Genomic DNA, 18,071 nt, shown 5'->3' with positions numbered 1-18,071 from the left:
TTTGGCTGACACAGCAGACTGGCAGAAAAAAGTGAACAGTGCAAAAACCGGTTGAACCGGTTTTAGAACCGGTTGAACCGGTTTCCACCAGACAAAAACCGGTTGAGTGTCCGGTTGAGTGTCCGGCTGAACCAGTATTTTGAAAAAAGGTGAATAGTGCAAAAATCGGTTGAACCTGTTTTTCCAAAAAGCAATTTTGGCCAAGATAGACTTTAAAAGGTTGTACTACATACTTTCACTAAGGATTAACAAGGGTAAAATGGAAGTTTTGGATCAAGGATTTTTGAGCTTTAGTACCAACACCAACCTTCTTTTTGGATCCCCCTTGATAGTACGACGATTCCTATACTCAAGTTAAATAAAATATAATTAAGTAAACTCCTTGAGTCATTGGTGTCTCAAGTGTGATTTCTCCATGATGTTGCTTCATAAGGATCACAACATCTTTGTCTCACCTTTTGAAGCAAACACAAATCGAGCCTATGACTTGTGCCATTTCACCATATATGAGTTCAAATCATGGCTTCAAGTCACCTTACTGATGCATCAACATGTTGTAACTCTTCATAGCTGATTAGTTCATCGACTTAGTGCAAGTACTCTCTTCTTCACCTTAGCCATGGTACCTCGGTCTACGAGCCGTCGCTTGGCCTTCACCTTCGCTTAGTTCCTCGAAGCCCTTTCCTTGCTATCTTCACCCTATCAAGCCATTCTTGAGTCACATCCTATTGAGCAACCATTGAGAGAATCATTTCTTCAATATTGTGAACCTTGCTTGAATGTCATCTAGATATAACTGCTAAGATCAATCAAGTTCTAGTTTGATTCTCATATATTCATATATGGACTAATAGTAATATGGTCAAGCCAATTCACGATTCCTCATATCTTGTTCACTTTGGCTTGACCAATCCTCTTAATCACTTCAACCTCTATTATGATCATATTTATGCATAGTGATTTCTTAGGACTTGTCCATATATTCAAACCAATATAGAGACCATATTATATCCATTTGCATTGTCTCACTGGTTATTTGACCTTGTGTTGAACTTTGTTCACTGATCATTATACACTATTCAAGTATGTTCATCATACTGAATTCCCTGTTCAACACTTAGCAAACTTGTTAGACCTTTAAATGTGTTGTTATCCAAATCACCAAAACTCACAAAAGGGATGAATGCACTTTCACCTATGCTCATCTCGGCGATCTCAGGACCCATTAGAGCAGGCGGTGGTGTCACCAGTGAGTTACCACCAACTCCTCCCTCTGTCTCTGGATCAAGACGAACGACATCTCCTTCCATCGCCGGCGACCCTCCAGAGCCGGCCATCTCCAACTCCGATGAGTTATGCAGGCTTAGTGGTCTTTTTTTCCGAATGAAAGTAAATCTCGGATACTATAAAAGTAACCGCATCCACGTTTACAGGGTCTCCCCATTATTTCCGAAACCGTCCCAATATTATGGCGACGTCTTTGTCAAACTAAAATTCATAATATAAAATTTACGCACAATGACACAACGTTTTACGCCAATCGGTATATACTGTTTATGCATCTATTATGTCGTTTCGGTTTTATGCCATATCTTTCAACATCTTATGCTTCATTTTTGTTAACCTTCCGCACATTACTTACCATGCAAGATCCATAATTTACGCGCCCACGTATCGCGGTAATCACGTTTGCATGTGGCATCTATTCCCTTTAATTCCGCGCAATTCCCTTACCATTCAAACAACCGCGTCACGGCACCGTCTGTCCTGCATGCCGCCTCTCAGCCCCACGTTAAAACACAGGTGCGCCTGTTCCATCGACCAGACCTCGGGAACCAACCTGGGCTTCCTTTAATATCCGAAGCCCAGGGCTACCGTTATACCTGCCCTATATATATATATATATATATATATATATATATATATATATATATATATATATATATATATATATATATATATATATATATATATATATATATATATATATATATATATATATATATATATATATATATATAAACCTTAGCAATACTAATTAATTTTAAGTGGGCAGGCTATTTAGTCAACAAGTTGAAGATAGATGGATAGGTTCTATAACGAAATTTTTAAGGCCCTGTTTGAGAATAAAGTTTTTGAAAACCACAATTTTAAAAATACTATATTATATTTTAATCATGCCGATAACCCAGTTTAAAATACTACAGTTTTAGAAAGTGAGGTCTACACCTAAATTTAGAATATTTTAAAACGACTATAATATTTGCAATACTTTAGTTTTGAAAATAGAGATTTTAACTAGTTTGTTAAATATCTTTTTGTATATAATACTGTAGTATTTAAAAATACTACAATATTTTTTCAAAACTATGAAAAACTTCACTATCAAACACCCCCTAAGTCTTATCCTATGTATCTCCATGACGCCAACCCCGATGCAATTTTATAAAGGTTTAATGGAAATTAAATTCATAAAAGTTTTATAGGGATTAAATATGTTAACATGATACTATACTGATGAAGTAAGACGATAAGAATTGAGAGTAAAAAATTTTAGAGGATTGTTTAAAAAATATCCAATATAGATATGTCTCCCTGAGGAAAGGCCTTGTATTTTGGGTCTTGTATAGACCTCTTGTTCTCTCTCTAATATAATTAAGGACATGTTCGTTTCATTTCAGATTAAAATCAGTTATTCAGACCGCTGAAGCTACAATTTATAGAAATAAAATACTTTAGAAACAGTAGAATTCGATATAGATTAAAGTCAAGCAACCATATTGTAAAAGATATGTTAAAAAGTTGTGCATAAAACACACACGGAGACTAGCCGAGCTCAATGAGTAAACGGTCTGCTGTATGAGATAACTTTATTGACACCTGCCACATATTTCATAGATGTCTTGTCGGAGAAAACAAAAACACAACTGATCCATCAAACACAAAATTCTTCAATAGTGCACATTCCGCACCGATAGCAAATCAGAGTCATCCACCATCAAGGCATTATTAACCAATCACGCTAAGATTTATTGCGACTGGCCTTCTCCTCGATACCAGACTGCGAAAATCTCTTCCTCAGGACCTCAAGGACTTGTTCCATCTTTACATCCTTGACTCTGAGCAGCACCATAGCGTGGTACAGCAGATCAGCCATCTCCGAAGCTGCACGAGATTGGTCCTCGTTCTCAAGCAGCGTTTGAATTAGCTCACCAGCTTCTTCACTGGATTATATGAAAAAAATAGCAGCACTGAGTCCACTGACATTAAGAGACAAATATATTGGCATTCTCATTAATAGAAAAGTAGGGAAAATAGAAGAAAACATGGAGGTAACAAAAGAAAAAGGTATCAAATGTGCTCGAGTCAGATAAATGGATTCTCTCTCACACTTGTTGATGCAAGTCATAAACTCAATAGACAACCATAAATAAACAAAATCCTGACACAGACAAATGAATTTTATCCGTTTTAGTCTCCTGTGCCAATCAAATCTTGTTGCATCAAATTAATCCATCAGTTCTTCAGTCAAATGGAGTACTATGAGTTACAAAAGCATAGATAAACACAACCTGAAGAATCAAGCTAATTGAACATCTAATGAAGATGAAGGAAAATATAACACAATTTCAATATTGGACTCATTCAACATATATTAAATGTAGAATTTCAAAGTCAGAAAACAAAAGGCATACTAAATGTAGAATTTCAAAGTCGAGAAAACGAAAGGCATACGTACTAAGAGCTTGTTTGGTTCCTTTAGTCCAGAGACTAAAGTTTAGTTAGGAGACAAAAGTTTAGTCTCTATACTGTTTGGTTCTAGCGACTAAAATTATTCAAAACACATTAAATGAATCATAAGTGGACCAAAATATCCCTTAGCATTCTCCCGCTATTAGTGCAACTTAAATAAAGGAGGGGCCGAAAGTGAAATTTATATGGTTTAGTCCCCTCTTGAGGGACTAGAGACTAAAAAAGTTTAGTCCATATTTTAGTTCCACAGTTTGGCAATTTAGGGACTAAATGAGACTGAAATGGAGGGACTAATCTTTAGTCTTAGTCCCTCAAACCAAACGGGACCTAAGATAATTCAGAAGTAGAATTCTCTAGTGGGATACCTACTTCTGTCATAAACACTTAAAGCCGAGGGAAATGTCATGTTGAACGGTTGAACCTTTTTAATCCTTGATGAACAATATATTTTTGAACATTTAGACTTAACTCTAATAAAACTTATAAGGACCTATGTATTTTCCTTTAAAATAACTTCCATAATGTGGTCATTTTGTAACCCAAAAATATCATGACCAAAAACACTGGTGGAACTTCATTTCAGCAACCATGAACAGTTAAAATTAATGTCATCCAAATGGTATAAAAGAGCATGCATGTGGCATGCTCACTGCAACTAAAACCCTGTAGGTTACAAAAACCTGCGAAATGTGAACGGTCTGAGAACCTGACAACAAGCATACTCGACACTTCGACAGCAAACAGATGCTGCATCAAAGACCCATAGGACAGCTGATGATGGCAAAGATGACAGATAGCACAAGAGAATAAGGATAGCAGCAAATACAATGATCTATTTTTAAATGCAGAACTTCGTGAACTAGGCTAAGAAAAAAGAGAAAAGACTCATAGCTTTTATAATGGTTGTCTTTCCCATTAATTTTATTAACACTTTTCATAATGCAGTACCGTGATGGCTCAGAAAAACCATAACATCATATACCGTATTTTCGAGCAAAGTAGCTGGTTATCAAGGAGTAGCTTTTTCGTCCATGATGGCTTGCCACCTCCATCAGTAACTTTCTCCTCGTGGCGTCTACTAATTGTATCTTCAAGTGAGTATAGGGTTGTCATAACCTGCCTGCCTTCATTGGGCTGTGAAGGGAAATCATATGTTAATTTTAATTATGAGTCAAAGTCTATTTCAAGAAAGTGTAACTTAATAATGAGTACCTTTGAACTTTGTAGAGCATCATAAACTGAAGTATAATAACACGTTTCTGCTCCTGTATGGCAGGTAGGTCCATCTGGCTTTCCAAGGTATATTATCTAAGTTGCACAAAAAACAAAAGCTCTGTGCAGTTAGTACCCTCAGAAATCGAAGTGAAAGTATTTATTCACAACACATAACATGCTTACAGAGTCATGGTCACAGTCTAGGAAAATGTCATGCACATTAATGAAGTTCATGGATGTCTCCCCTTTCGTCCACAAGGAAGACCGTGAACGGCTAAAGAATGTGGCTTTCCTGGTTGATATAGTTTTTGCAAGGGCTTCTTTATTAGCAAAACCCTGCATAAGAATGGCTCCAGTATCCACATTTTGTGCAATGGCAACAGCCAACCCTTTGCTGTCCCACTTCACACTGTCTAGCAATGTGTCAACCTGATTTTTTATCCAGCACAATAATAAACTTATGTTAGGCTTCAATGATAGTGGGAACAATAAAAAAACATAGTCTTCTTCCATTAAAACAGATGCAAAATTTGTAGCAAAGCTACTGCAAAGATTCAATTAGCCATAGTTCTTACTAATGCCAGAGTCTACACTGGAAAGATACTGACATTCAAAAGGCTAGAAGAATATATCTGCATGTACAAGGAAATACATAGATGAATCCTAAACCCTCTGAACAAGCACAAGATATAACTACCTAAAGCAATTACATACACTTCACCAGTACTCGTATGTTTTAGAAACTGCAGTATAAAAAGGTATATTTTGTGAGAAATTGTATCTTAGTTTTAATTAAGCAAAAAAAGGCAGGTTCAATACTCCGTTATTTTTCTCTAAACTTTGTGGCAAAATTAGCTCCACAACACCCAAAAGTGACACTTTTGTGAAACAATACAGCTATAGGGATATGTCTAAAAAATGGAAGCACTATACACAGTGAAAGAATACAGCTAATTGCACCATTCTTAATGCATTAGGTAGCAGCAACTAGCATACCAACTTACTAAGCCTCCATCACTACCAGATTATAAACAATGGATAGGATAAATCAGGACTAACTCTGCACTTCAACTTCTAATTGAGCATTCTAATTTCTAAGGAATGAAGACCAACACAAATGAAAATGTGTGTGGGGTGGGGACAGACACGCTCTGCTTTCTGGCTAACATTAAGTGCCTACAACCCATATGTAAATCAAAATGTGAGATGTCAAGTTGCAAAATCTGAAGTGCCAAGAAACAAGAGGCAAATCCTCAAAATTCAGACACAAAATGCTGCCAAAAAAGATTCAGGAAAACCAAACCATGTGTTCATGACACAAGTTACTCAATTAGATGCCTCCACAATGAGCAACTCAAGAATGCCTCACTGAATGCTTCGCTGTAATAATTTTATCCGTGATGATACCAGATGTTTATTTTGAGTCTTTGATCAAATAAAGGGAAATACAAACCAAGAAAATACATGTTTTCAACATATACAAAGGGCTATTTAGAGATAATGCAGAAAATGTGAGTATCAGTGACACAAATAAAGACTGATGACTGCCTTCTGCAATGGACCATACAACATTGATGCGGCTAAAATCATTCAATCATATTACAGGAACACTATATAGTATCACCACTAATGGTAATGGACAAGATAAAGTGCTAGCAACATAACAAGTCAAACAAGACCATTTGGTGTTTCATCCATACAAATTACTTATCTGTGTTCCATGATGAAGTCTGCACTTCATTGGCCTAATGTTTAACACTTGATAAAGCATACATAGACATAGATATGCATCTAATTGCACAAGTTTCATGGTGCATCCAGATAGTTGGCTGCAAGCAATGTACTAGCAACATAATTTATTGAAACACTATTATGGCATGCCATTTTAATTAGCATAGACAGAGCAAGGTATGAGGTATGAGCTATCCAAATCGAGAGGCAATAAGAGATGTCTTTGCTGCAACTCCCCTTGAGTGCAAATAAAACCTCACAACACTAATGGTGGATCCTCATCCAGGGCTTGTATCCATCATGTGGCAGTGTGGCACTCCTCGCCCCTAGCAGGGCACTTAAGGCTCGGAACGGATTACCGCCCCAGTGGCTTACAGTCCGCTCCAATCCCCAACAAATTTGGTCCTAAGTAATAAGAAATAAGAGAGAAACAAATTTCGTTAGGAGAAGGAAAACTCCAAACCTCGGTGTCGACGGTTATAGCTCCTGCCACAGACTGCGGGGAGCTCGACACTACGGAGACTGCCGGGTACGGCTCCCTGCGCCGCCACCCAGGGGCCGAAGCCGCTGCCGAGCGAAAATTGGGGAAGGATACACCGCTAGAGGAGAATCCCGCGCGGCACGCTGAGGAGGACACGGGCGCGTGTGTTGGTGCGGCCGCCGCCATCGGAACCCCGAGTGTGTGTGTTCCGCTCCTCGTGACGTGACCTGGTCACTCATGAGTCATGACTTCATGCATCATCAAGACATCGATGATTCATTGCTCTCAACCAGGTGATGGGCCTCCTCGGCCTGGTTGCTTGAGGCCCAGAGAGGCAGGCATCTACTTCCTTAAAACTTGACCCCTTTTGAAGCTCTGCCCGTGTTCCGCGGGTTTCCAGCCATCACCGTGTCGACGTGTGGCCAAGTTGATCGCGGACCCGAAGCATTCATCCAATAGAGTTGTGAGCGCCTGAACGTTTCCGTGTTCTCCACTTCTCTCCCACACCGTCCATCTTCTCCTGCGCTCAGCTGCCATGAGCACGCTCTAGGCCTCCTCCTCCGCCCGCTCCTTTCGCCACTGCCCCTGTCGCCGCCAGCCCCTCTCCTCCACCTCCCTCTATTTCCCCCACGGCCACCGTGAGCCCCGCCTCCATGCATTGGTCCCAGCCACGCCGCGAAGAGGTGGAGCACTGCGAACATGTGGCCGAAACGAAGCCGCCGAGGATGGCCCAGACGCCGCCACGATCCGGGGAGCGAGGATGAGGAGCCCGAGGAGGTGGAGCCGTAGGCGGAGGATCCTCGCGAGGAGGAGAACACAGAGGTGGTGCCCGTAGCTGTAGGGGAACCGGTCAAGAGCACTGGCAAGGGGAAGAAGCAAAAGAAGCACTATGCTTCCTTTGAGTACCACGGCAACAGCTTCGAGCTGGTAAGCCTCCTTCTCCTCTGTTTCTCGCTTCCAGATTTTTGCTCTCTTGGGATTTTTGGGGTTTCGAGAGGCGCCTATTGTTTTCTTTCCAGTGGGTGATTGTTGTGGGTTCAATTGTGTAGGAGAACCCGTGCTTCTCACGTCTGAGGACAACAATCAGAAGCCCTACGTCGCCATCCTCTAGGTCTGTGATCATATCAGGGACCAAACGTTGCCGAATAAACTGCTGATATGTTTAGTTTCATGAAATTTTAATTTTACTTGATTCATTTGTAGGATTGAATAGATTTCGCTGAACTTGAAGGGTTGGTAACTATTGGTGTTCTTTTACCATGAAATATGAGATCAAGCTAGGTTTTGGCTGTAGCATTTTTGTACTGACGTTGTGCTTAGACGTAATTCACCTTTATTTGCATCCATGGATTAGTTGTTGTATTGGTCAATTTGCTCATATCCTCTTTCTTTTTGTTTCGTTTTGGATTTTTGGACTTTGGTTGCTTTAGTGATGAGAGCTGCTACTTGTATTTTAAATTGATCACAAACCGCCTACTGCAATGCAGGCCATACTATTGATTCACATGCCAGCTAAATTAAGGACCTCCCCGATTGAAGGCTCTTCCCACTTAAGTATTTCTTCCTTTTGAATCCATTTTTTAGCTTACTCACTCGGATTATGGCCCATAATTATGTTTTTTGTTTGCTTGAATTCGGTCAAACAAACTGAGAAAGGCATGGATCCTCTAAAGAATGTATGAAAAAATGATACACAAGTCCCTAGATTTACCCCAGTTTCACTTGCTCTATAGATTTATAGTTCTATAATATGTGCTTCCTTGTCAATCTTTGTTACTCAATTTTGCTAGATAATCACTTGTCATTAATCTAAATAACAGTGTTGTCATCATAGATGAAGCTCACAACTTAGTTGATTCCTTGAATAAGATATTCAAGTCAAAGATCACATCTTCTCAGGTTACTCTCACCTTTCATTAACCTTTCCATCACAATCTGGCAAATAGTATTTTGCCTTGTGCCATAGGTCATTATATTTAGTTGCAACTGTATTGCTTTGTGTTTCATTCAATGAACATAAACATCTACATTCCACGCTGTCCATTAATTATGATTTTTGCTGGAACATAAATGGCATATAGCTCTGTATTTTTTGTGCATGATGCTCATTCAATATTATTGTCAAGGTACAAAAGGGGGATTTAGGAATTTATTTGGCATATAAAGGGGCCTAAACAAAGAGGGTCTTTTAGTGGTGGAGTTAGCTTAACTTGCCTATGGGGTGTATGGCACATTATAAGATTATATATATGGTTTCATCTCGTTCAGGTTTAGAATTTTCATTTTGAAAGCAACATTCAATTCATACATGACTTGAGCATGCTTTCTAAATTGACATTTTTGGTGTTTACTTGGGCCAAAAACTAGGATTCTAGCATTTTTCTGTCATGTGTTGTTTACAGGTGAAATTGTGTTGTTCAGGAAACAAACTTTATCATCCATTTCTCATTCTCCTGACTGCATTTACATATATTCATTTTCCTTTTGGATTGTACCTGAAAGCAGTCCTTTCCCACCTAGATGAATACCTTAATATATTTTACAATGTTTTTGGAGCTGGGAATTGATGATACATCCATACCTTGCCAGTTTTAACAAGGTCTTCCGCACGTGTTCTGATCAGCAATCAAGATGGTAGCACTGTGTCTTCTATGACCACAAACCAATTCTTGTTTTCTCTTGACATAAACATAAACATAGTAGAATTTTGGCACTTTGTGAAAGAAAGCAGTATAATCCACAAGGTAAATTGCTTTAAGTGAACTTTAGAAGTTTATATCGTTTCCAAGAAAAGTTAACATTACCTTTTCCAATTAATGTTGACTCAACATATATAAGTCACCACCAAAATTGATTTGGAATAGAAATTGAATATCAACAAATAAAAATATCTTGTACTTAAAATTTGTATACTAATATAACAAAACTGTGACAAACTCAATGATGGGCACAAAAGAGGTCTGCACAATCTCATTCCAGGATCAACGGCTCATAGATGTTTTTATCAACATTGCACACATTGTAAGGAATTACGATAATATTTTCTTGCAGCACATGGATGGTCCATTGTTTTTTTCCTGCCGCATAAAGTTAGCTACATCAATTTTTTATGAGTGCTTCGATGTAGTTCATGCCATTAGAGTTGCTTGCATGTAATGTATCCGTGGACATGTGAGCAACTATTGGTTTAGTTTTTAATTTCCGCCTTCCCATCTCTGGTTGGTCCTCCTTAGGGCCATTGCTGCTGATACAGACAGACTACGTGGGTTGTTGTTATGAGGGTATGTGCTTACCTACATTGCTTGCTAAAATTAGCTCATGTTATTGATGGTGTTTGAAAGATACATTAAAGTTTTACTTTGACAAATGTATTTTGCTCAGGGCTCCTATCTTGGTGTTTCTTGTTTGATGATACCTGTACAAGCAAATTTGGTGACCTGCTGCTCAAAAGGTTCATGTTTGGTTTACTTGCTTGTTGGCACCATTGCAAAATTGCATGTTCCTTGTTTGGTTGTATGAAAACTTACTATATTATGACTTGTTGTATGCATTATTGGCGTATTGTGCAACCGTTTCTGCAAAGAGGTCATCTTGACTGATCGCAACGATGAAGTTCTGGAGGCAAGGTTCAGTTGGTTCGGAATTCATTGACTGATACCTCTTATTATTCAGTTGAAGCGCCACATATATTGACTACTCGAAACTTAAATTGATATCCTTTTCTAGCCCATGGATATTCCATTTGTGCCCCATAAATTGATAGTATTGTCTGTCGGTGAGCTCAGATACTTCCCTCACTCCTTGTTCGGTTCTTCTTTAGTTAGAAAGCTTGCATATGAGTTAAAAATAAGATGAAGAACCACAGACAATGTAGCTTTTGGTCGTTCGTGATTCATATTCGAACCTTAACTCAGTCAGCGCTGAAAGACATTCATGTTTTTTTACTTTTTATTTATAATTTTTAGAGTAAAAAACTACTATTTATCTTTTTACTAGATTTTTCATAGATCATCCCCTAATTGTTGTATCCTTATCGTGTCGTGATGACTTGATTAAGTGATTGATACATGGATTGCTTACGCACCAGTAAAGAGTAATCCTAAAGACGCAGCTAAAGTACAATTCCAAGTTCCAGCTCACTCCGAGATGATTTCCTTATTTTACTTTGTTAGATTTTTACCATTATCGTGAAACACTTATGCTAAGGGCACTGAATTCGAATTGATAGGCCTGTTAATTGTTAGGTATTTAGGTTGGACATTTTCCTATAGAAAAGGTCATATAGTTCCCCCATATTTGTATACACATGTAAATGTTATGTTACAGTGCTCCTGTTACTTTAAAGCACATGTCTCTTTTTTCATAGTTTTGTTTCCTTGTGGTGTTTATATATTCATAAGATTTGATTTGCCTTCTTGCAGGTTCTAGAGGGAAACTCTTATCATATTGCAACGTCCGGAGAGATGTCAATTTACAGGGGAACAACCTTATTTTGAGAAAGGTGATTCCATTTGGATTCATAAAGTGAAAACAAGTAAAATGGCGACCATGTATAATTGATTGATTCTAGCATCATTGAGCCATTTCCAGCATTTTCTTAGAGGAACCACTCATGAACATTTTCTGCCATGGGCTTCAAATCATGCTCCTTAATTCAACAACTTATCATATCCAACAAACTTGTAGGAAACCTTTGGTATGATCGCCTAACAACTAACAACTAGCATGTAATTGTTCCCTTTCCCCCAGTTTGGGCTACTTTATTGACCTATTAACAATGTTGTGAAGTTTGTCGGGGAATTATTTTAGTGTTCTGATGATGGTCTAAATGTTTGTTCGTTTTGAGACTATATATATGTTTGGACGCACGTCCAGGCTTCATACGAGTGGTCGCTTCATACGAGCGGCCGCGTTTGGACGTTGCGACTATTCACCCGATAGGGCGCCCGTATGGGCGCATCATTATCTAGTAGAGATGAACGTGGCCTGACTACTAGACATGTTTGGCAACAATATTTATCAGAACCATATTATTAGAATGTTCTAGCACTTTGGTTTGCTCTTTAACTTAGTATCTAACAAAAAGTGCTTTTGGACTTGTGTTTGAGTTGAAATAGGAAACCTAAAGGGAGATGAGCTAAAAGGTATAAATCTATGACTTAGGCATGTCAAACATACTCTAATTATGTTTATCTAAGTCATAAAAAGCTCTCAAGATTAGTCAATTCTAAAAGAATAAGATTTGGTTGAAAATACTTAGTTTCAGCTCTCTGGTGGTCATCGGACTAGTCCGGTACTACACCGTACCGGTTTACCAGAGAGCCCTACAAAGAAGTATGGGTGGCCTAGCACGCGGGACTAGTCCGGTGGCACGTCGTCCCACTTTACTAGAGAGGCCTGCAAGCTGGCTCAACGACCTAGCGCATAGGACACTAGGTCCGATGCATCGTACCTTGGCTCCAATGGTCGACTACAACGGGGGGCTGACATGTGGCGGTCTGGTGCCAGCTTGAGATGGAAAGGACCAATCAAGATCCTAGAGTCGGGGCTATATGACCCGATCCGTTAGCCCCACAGAAGGCAGTTTCAAGCAACCAAGCAACGACTCTTTTGACCATTTGGGCTATAAATAGAGCCCCTAGCCGCCCTCTACTGGTACCCAAGCATCAAAAGAGCTATTGATCACTCCCATACTCTGCCACAACACATTCATGTCATTGTAGAGAGATCTACGCACCATTCTAAGTAGTTCTAGACATCTTATGAGAGTGTGCTTTTGAGATATGCTCTCTTATGCTGTGTGCGGTGTTTTCGCTCTTGCGTGTGTGTTCTACTCCTCCCTCTTGCTATTCTTTGGAGTTCAAGCTCCCATAAACTGTGTACGGTTGCAAGAGACTCTAATCTATGGAGATCCTTACGAGGAGAAACTATAAGGAAGAATCATGGCCTCAAGTTGATCATTGGATCTTTTGAGAAGGGTTGAGGGAAACCCTCGTCCTTTGGGACACCACAACGTGGGGCAGACAAACATTTGAGGCTTGGCAGAACGACGGTAAAAATTGTTGTGTTCTTATGTGTTCTACTTGGTCTATGATTTGTTCTTCCCTCTCTCACCCAAAGTTCTTGCTTTATTCTTCACCTGTGATATCGCTCTAACTTATATTTCTGCAATCTAAGAGAGCAATCAAGTGTAAGAACTTTGTTCCTTCTTGCCTTAATTTGATCTATGCTTTGTGCTAACATCTAAATTATATCAGTTTTGTTTAGGTTGTGATTTTTAGGCATCACCTATTCACCCCCCCTCTAGATGACTATCAGTTATACCTTTAGGCCTGAGGTGTACTGCGATTGTTGGTGTCACCATGGTATCCAGGGCTAGAGCATCGACATCTAGGTTACGTTCTGCTCTTGCTCCTTGTTGTTTCGAGATCTAGGGCGGAACATCGGTGTCTGGCAGGGTAGTGGTGTTAGGGTCTACCAACGCCATGGGAGTTGGGCGCTAATAGATATCGAGTCCTTTCGAGTACTGTGGTGTCTAGGGTCACATTAGTAGGAATTGTTGACACATGTGACTATCCTTGCCATGGTTGTTATAACGTCTGTGATCGAGATCCTCAACGAATGTATAGGGTTGTGCCCCTAACCAGGGTGTAGTTAGTTAGGATAAGGATCAAATTTGATCTCCTTGACCAAGCTAGAGAACACTCCTGACAAAACCATCATGTCCAACAACGTTGGGTGGGCAGTGAAGGGCGGGAGAGCCCTAAGAAGAAGAGCCATCATGGCAGGGTTGAGCCTAGGGCTAGGTATTCGGTTTAAACTAAAAGTTTGGTTTGAATTTGTTGGTTTTATAAATTTTGGATTTCAGAAATTCTGAACTAGTCGGTGTGTTGCGAAAACAAAAAACTTAGCAATTCGGTGTTTGGTTTTTGGTTCCATCGAAAAACCGAATATCTCGTTGGCTTGTGTGAGCTGCGGGCTTGTGCTTGGTGGGTCGCATATTGGCTAGTTGGATGTGCTCTTGTGCGGGCTGCTCGACTCTTGTGTGGGCTGCTTGGTTGTAGGCTGCTCCTAGTTCATCTACAATGTTTGGTTCGATTATATGTTAACATTGAAGCCGACACCATAGCGAAGTTCACAAAAATCAAAACAAAAACCGAACACTGAAATTCCAAAATTTTGGGTTTAATTTCCAAAGTTTGGTTTGGTTTTTTGGTGTCGGTAAAAAAATGTCCAACCCTAGTTGATCCTTTGTGGTTAGGTGGGAGATTGAACTAGAGGACTCTAACAATACACACTTAAAACAACCCTTTGATGTTATTAATGAAATTTATTCCTATCATAAAAATATAAAAACTAGTTTAGATATACTCCAAGCCAAACAATGTGAGCATGGTATGTGAAGCTACTTTGCGGACATTCATGGATTAGTAGTGGTAGTGCCATTACTATCCATCAGCAAAGGCACGCTCATTGAATTAGTTGTTTAAAGTATGTTTCCATCAATTCATGTAGGAATATTAGTGTAATTTTGAACATGACATTTTTTGTGTGTATACTGTATGTATAATTTGAAAGTTACTCATAAGCGGATGCCCCAGTATGGTCCGATAACTCAAGCAATACTTTGGTCCAGTCCAACAAGAGACCAACAGTAAAAAATCTAATTCCTAACTCTAAAGTTACTGTTCAACTCCGACACAACTCATCCACCGATGCTAGGCCTCCATGCTGTCATGTCGACCCTTCGCTCTGTGCCTCTAACCCTCTAAGTTAGAGATGGAAATGAGGACCCGATCCCCGATTTCTTGCGGGGAATTCCTCTATTAGGGGATAGGGATTGGGAAGTTTCTTCCCCCATGGGGATGTAAACGAGGAAAAATTCTCCTTCGACGGGTAAACGGGGACGGGGATAGGAAAGCATTGCCTATCTCCTTTCCCCGTGGGGACCGTTAAACTTACATGTGACGATGTTTTCATATAATAGTTAATGGTAAAAATAAATAATTATCTTGTCAAGAGATCACCCGTTGTACAAATGTGTTCATTTTAATGTACACATAATGATTTTTACATTTAACAATGTGTATAAGTGACAATCTTTTATATTAATAACAAATGAAGTACGATCTAATTATAATTTAAGCGAGGATAAGGATTCCCGGCGGAGATTTATCCCTGTGGAGAATGAGGATGAGAAAGAAATATTCCCCATGAGCGTTTATGAGGATCATCCCCACGGTAAAATATTTTCGTCACGAGAAATTACCCGTTGCCATCTCTACTCGAGTTGTGTCACCCCCAGGCCACCGACGTTGAGGGGCGTGCTCCCATCCTCCTTCAAGCCTCCTGTTCCAACCGACGACTGGACCTATCCATGGCTCTACACTTAGGCTGAGGCGCTGCCACACGCCGACCCGAGCAACCAAGCTCCTCCCCGTAGGTGCCGAGCAGCCGAGCTCTTCCCCTATGGAAGCCAAATAGGCGCAGCACAGCGAGCTCCTCCTGGTGGGGGCCGAGTAGCCGTAGCTGAGTCCTGAGCTCCTGCCTGTGGAGGCACCTGGCGCGGATCCACCCCTAGCCAAGGCGCTAAGGCTAGCTCCAGTAAGGACCCCTAAAGGGTCCTCTACCGTAAATATAGAGGACCAAATGGTCCTCTATGCTCTCTGAAAGTCGCCTAGAGGGGGGTGAATAGGGCGAATCTGAAATTTATAAACTTAAGCACAACTACAAGCCGGGTTAGCGTTAGAAATATAAACGAGTCCGAGAGAGATGGCGGAAAACAAATCACAAGCAAATAAAGAGTAAGACACAAGGATTTGTTTTACCGAGGTTCGGTTCTTGCAAACCTACTCTTCGTTGAGGTGGTCACAAAGACCGGGTCTCTTTCAACCCTTTCCCTCTCTCAAACGGTCACTTAGACCGAGTGAGCTTCTCTTCTCAATCAAACGGAACACAAAGTTCCCGCAAGGACCACCACACAATTGGTGTCTCTTGCCTCGGTTACAATTGAGTTTGATCACAAGAAAGAATGAGAAAGAAAAGAAAAGAAGCAATCCAAGCGCAAGAGCTCAAATGAACACAAAAGTCGCTCTCTCTAGTCACTATTTGATTTGGAGTGATTCCGGACTTGGGAGAGGATTTGATCTCTTTGGTTGTGTCTAGAATTGAATGCTATAGCTCTTGTATGGTGTAGGAAGTTGGAAAACTTGGATACCATTGAATGTGGGGTGGTTGGGGTATTTATAGCCCCAACCACCAAACTAGCCGTTTGGTGGAGGCTGCTGTCGCATGGCGCACCGGACAGTGTCCGGTGCGCCAGTCACGTCACCCGGCCGTTAGGGTTCGACCGTTGGAGCTCTAACTGGTGGGGCCTCTGGGCTGTCCGGTGGTGCACCGGACAGGTCCTATAGACTGTCCGGTGTGCCAACTGCGCGTGCTCTGACTCTGGCGTGTACTATAGCGCATTGAATGCGGTTGCAGTCGACCGTTGGCGCGAAGTAGCCGTTGCTCTGCTGGCACACCGAACAGTCCGGTGTGACACCGGACACTGTCCGGTGCTTCACCGGACAGTCCAGTGAATTATAGCGGAGCGACCTCCCATTTTCCCGAAGGTGGCAAGTTCAGCTTCGAGTTCCCTGGTGCACCGGACAGTCCGGTGCGCCAGACCAGGGTGCCTTTGGGATGTCTTTAGCTCTCTTTATTTGAACCCATCTTTGGTCTTTTTATTGGCTTGTTGTGAACCTTTGGCACCTGTAGAACTCATAATCTAGAGCAAACTAGTTAGTCCAATTATTTGTGTTGGGCAATTCAACCACCAAAATCTATTTAGGAAAAGGTGTAAGCCTATTTCCCTTTCAATCTCCCCCTTTTTGGTGATTGATGCCAACACAAACCAAAGCAAATATAGAAATGCATAATTGAACTAGTTTGCATAATTGTAAGTGCAAAGATTGCTAAGAATTTGAACCAATAAATTTTTCATAAGATATGCATGGATTGTTTCTTTGATTTTAGTATTTTGGACCACGCTTGCACCATATGTTTTGTTTTTGCAAATTCTTTTGTAAATAGTCAAAGGTAGATGAATAAGATTTTGAGAAGCATTTTCAAGATTTTGAATTTTCTCCCCCTGTTTCAAATGCTTTTCCTTTGACTAAACAAAACTCCCCTTAGTGAAATTCTCCTCTTAGTGTTCAAGAGGGTTTTGCAATTTTCGAAGATACTACTTTCTCTCCCTTTTTGAACACAATAAGATATTAATTTGAAAATCTTTATTTTAAAATTAGGTGGTGGTGCGGTCCTTTTGCTTTGGGCATACTTTCTCCCCCTTTGGCATGAATCGCCAAAAACGGATACTTGAGTGAAATATAAGCCCTTTCAATAACTACTTGCTCCCCCTTTGGCAAACAAAATATGAGTGAAGATTATACCAAAGACGGAGAGCGGTGCGGAGCGACGGCGAAGGATGAGTAACTTGATGGAGTGGAGTGGAAGCCTTTGTCTTTGCCGAAGACTTTGTTTCCCTTTCAATCTATGACTTGGATGGAAATCCACTTGAAAACACATTAGTCATAGTATATAAAAGAGATATGATCAAAGGTATATTTATGAACTATGTGTGCAAAACATCAAAAGAAATTCCGAAAATCAAGAATATTTAGCTCATGCCTAAGTTTGTTAAATGTTTGTTCATCAAGTGGCTCGGTAAAGATATCGGCTAATTGTTCCTTAGTGTTAATATATGCAATCTCGATATCTCCCTTTTGTTGGTGATCCCTTAGAAAATGATACCGAATGGCTATTTGTTTAGTGCGGCTATGCTCAACGGGATTATCTGCCATGCAGATTGCACTCTCATTATCACATAGAAGAGGAACTTTGGTTAATT

At 40.3% G+C, this 18,071-nt stretch overlaps 1 protein-coding gene across 1 annotated transcript; it reads right to left on the bottom strand.

Annotated features, from left to right (window-relative positions):
- Positions 1–2,753: 2,753 nt before the first annotated feature.
- LOC100284200 (histidine biosynthesis bifunctional protein hisIE) lies at positions 2,754–7,434 on the bottom strand. The gene is made up of 5 exons (NM_001157095.2): positions 7,163–7,434; positions 5,152–5,397; positions 4,966–5,061; positions 4,736–4,887; positions 2,754–3,224 (listed from the first exon to the last, which is right to left on the bottom strand). The coding sequence occupies exons 1-5, from the start codon at positions 7,364–7,366 to the stop codon at positions 3,023–3,025; spliced, it is 900 nt and encodes a 299-aa protein (NP_001150567.2). The 5' UTR covers positions 7,367–7,434; the 3' UTR covers positions 2,754–3,022.
- Positions 7,435–18,071: the final 10,637 nt, after the last annotated feature.

Source organism: Zea mays, chromosome 8, assembly GCF_902167145.1.
Source record: "Zea mays cultivar B73 chromosome 8, Zm-B73-REFERENCE-NAM-5.0, whole genome shotgun sequence".
In the NCBI taxonomy this organism is placed as follows: Eukaryota; Viridiplantae; Streptophyta; class Magnoliopsida; order Poales; family Poaceae; genus Zea; species Zea mays.
Note: the sequence above shows the minus strand (reverse complement) of the source record. Positions and strands in the feature narration are given on the sequence as shown.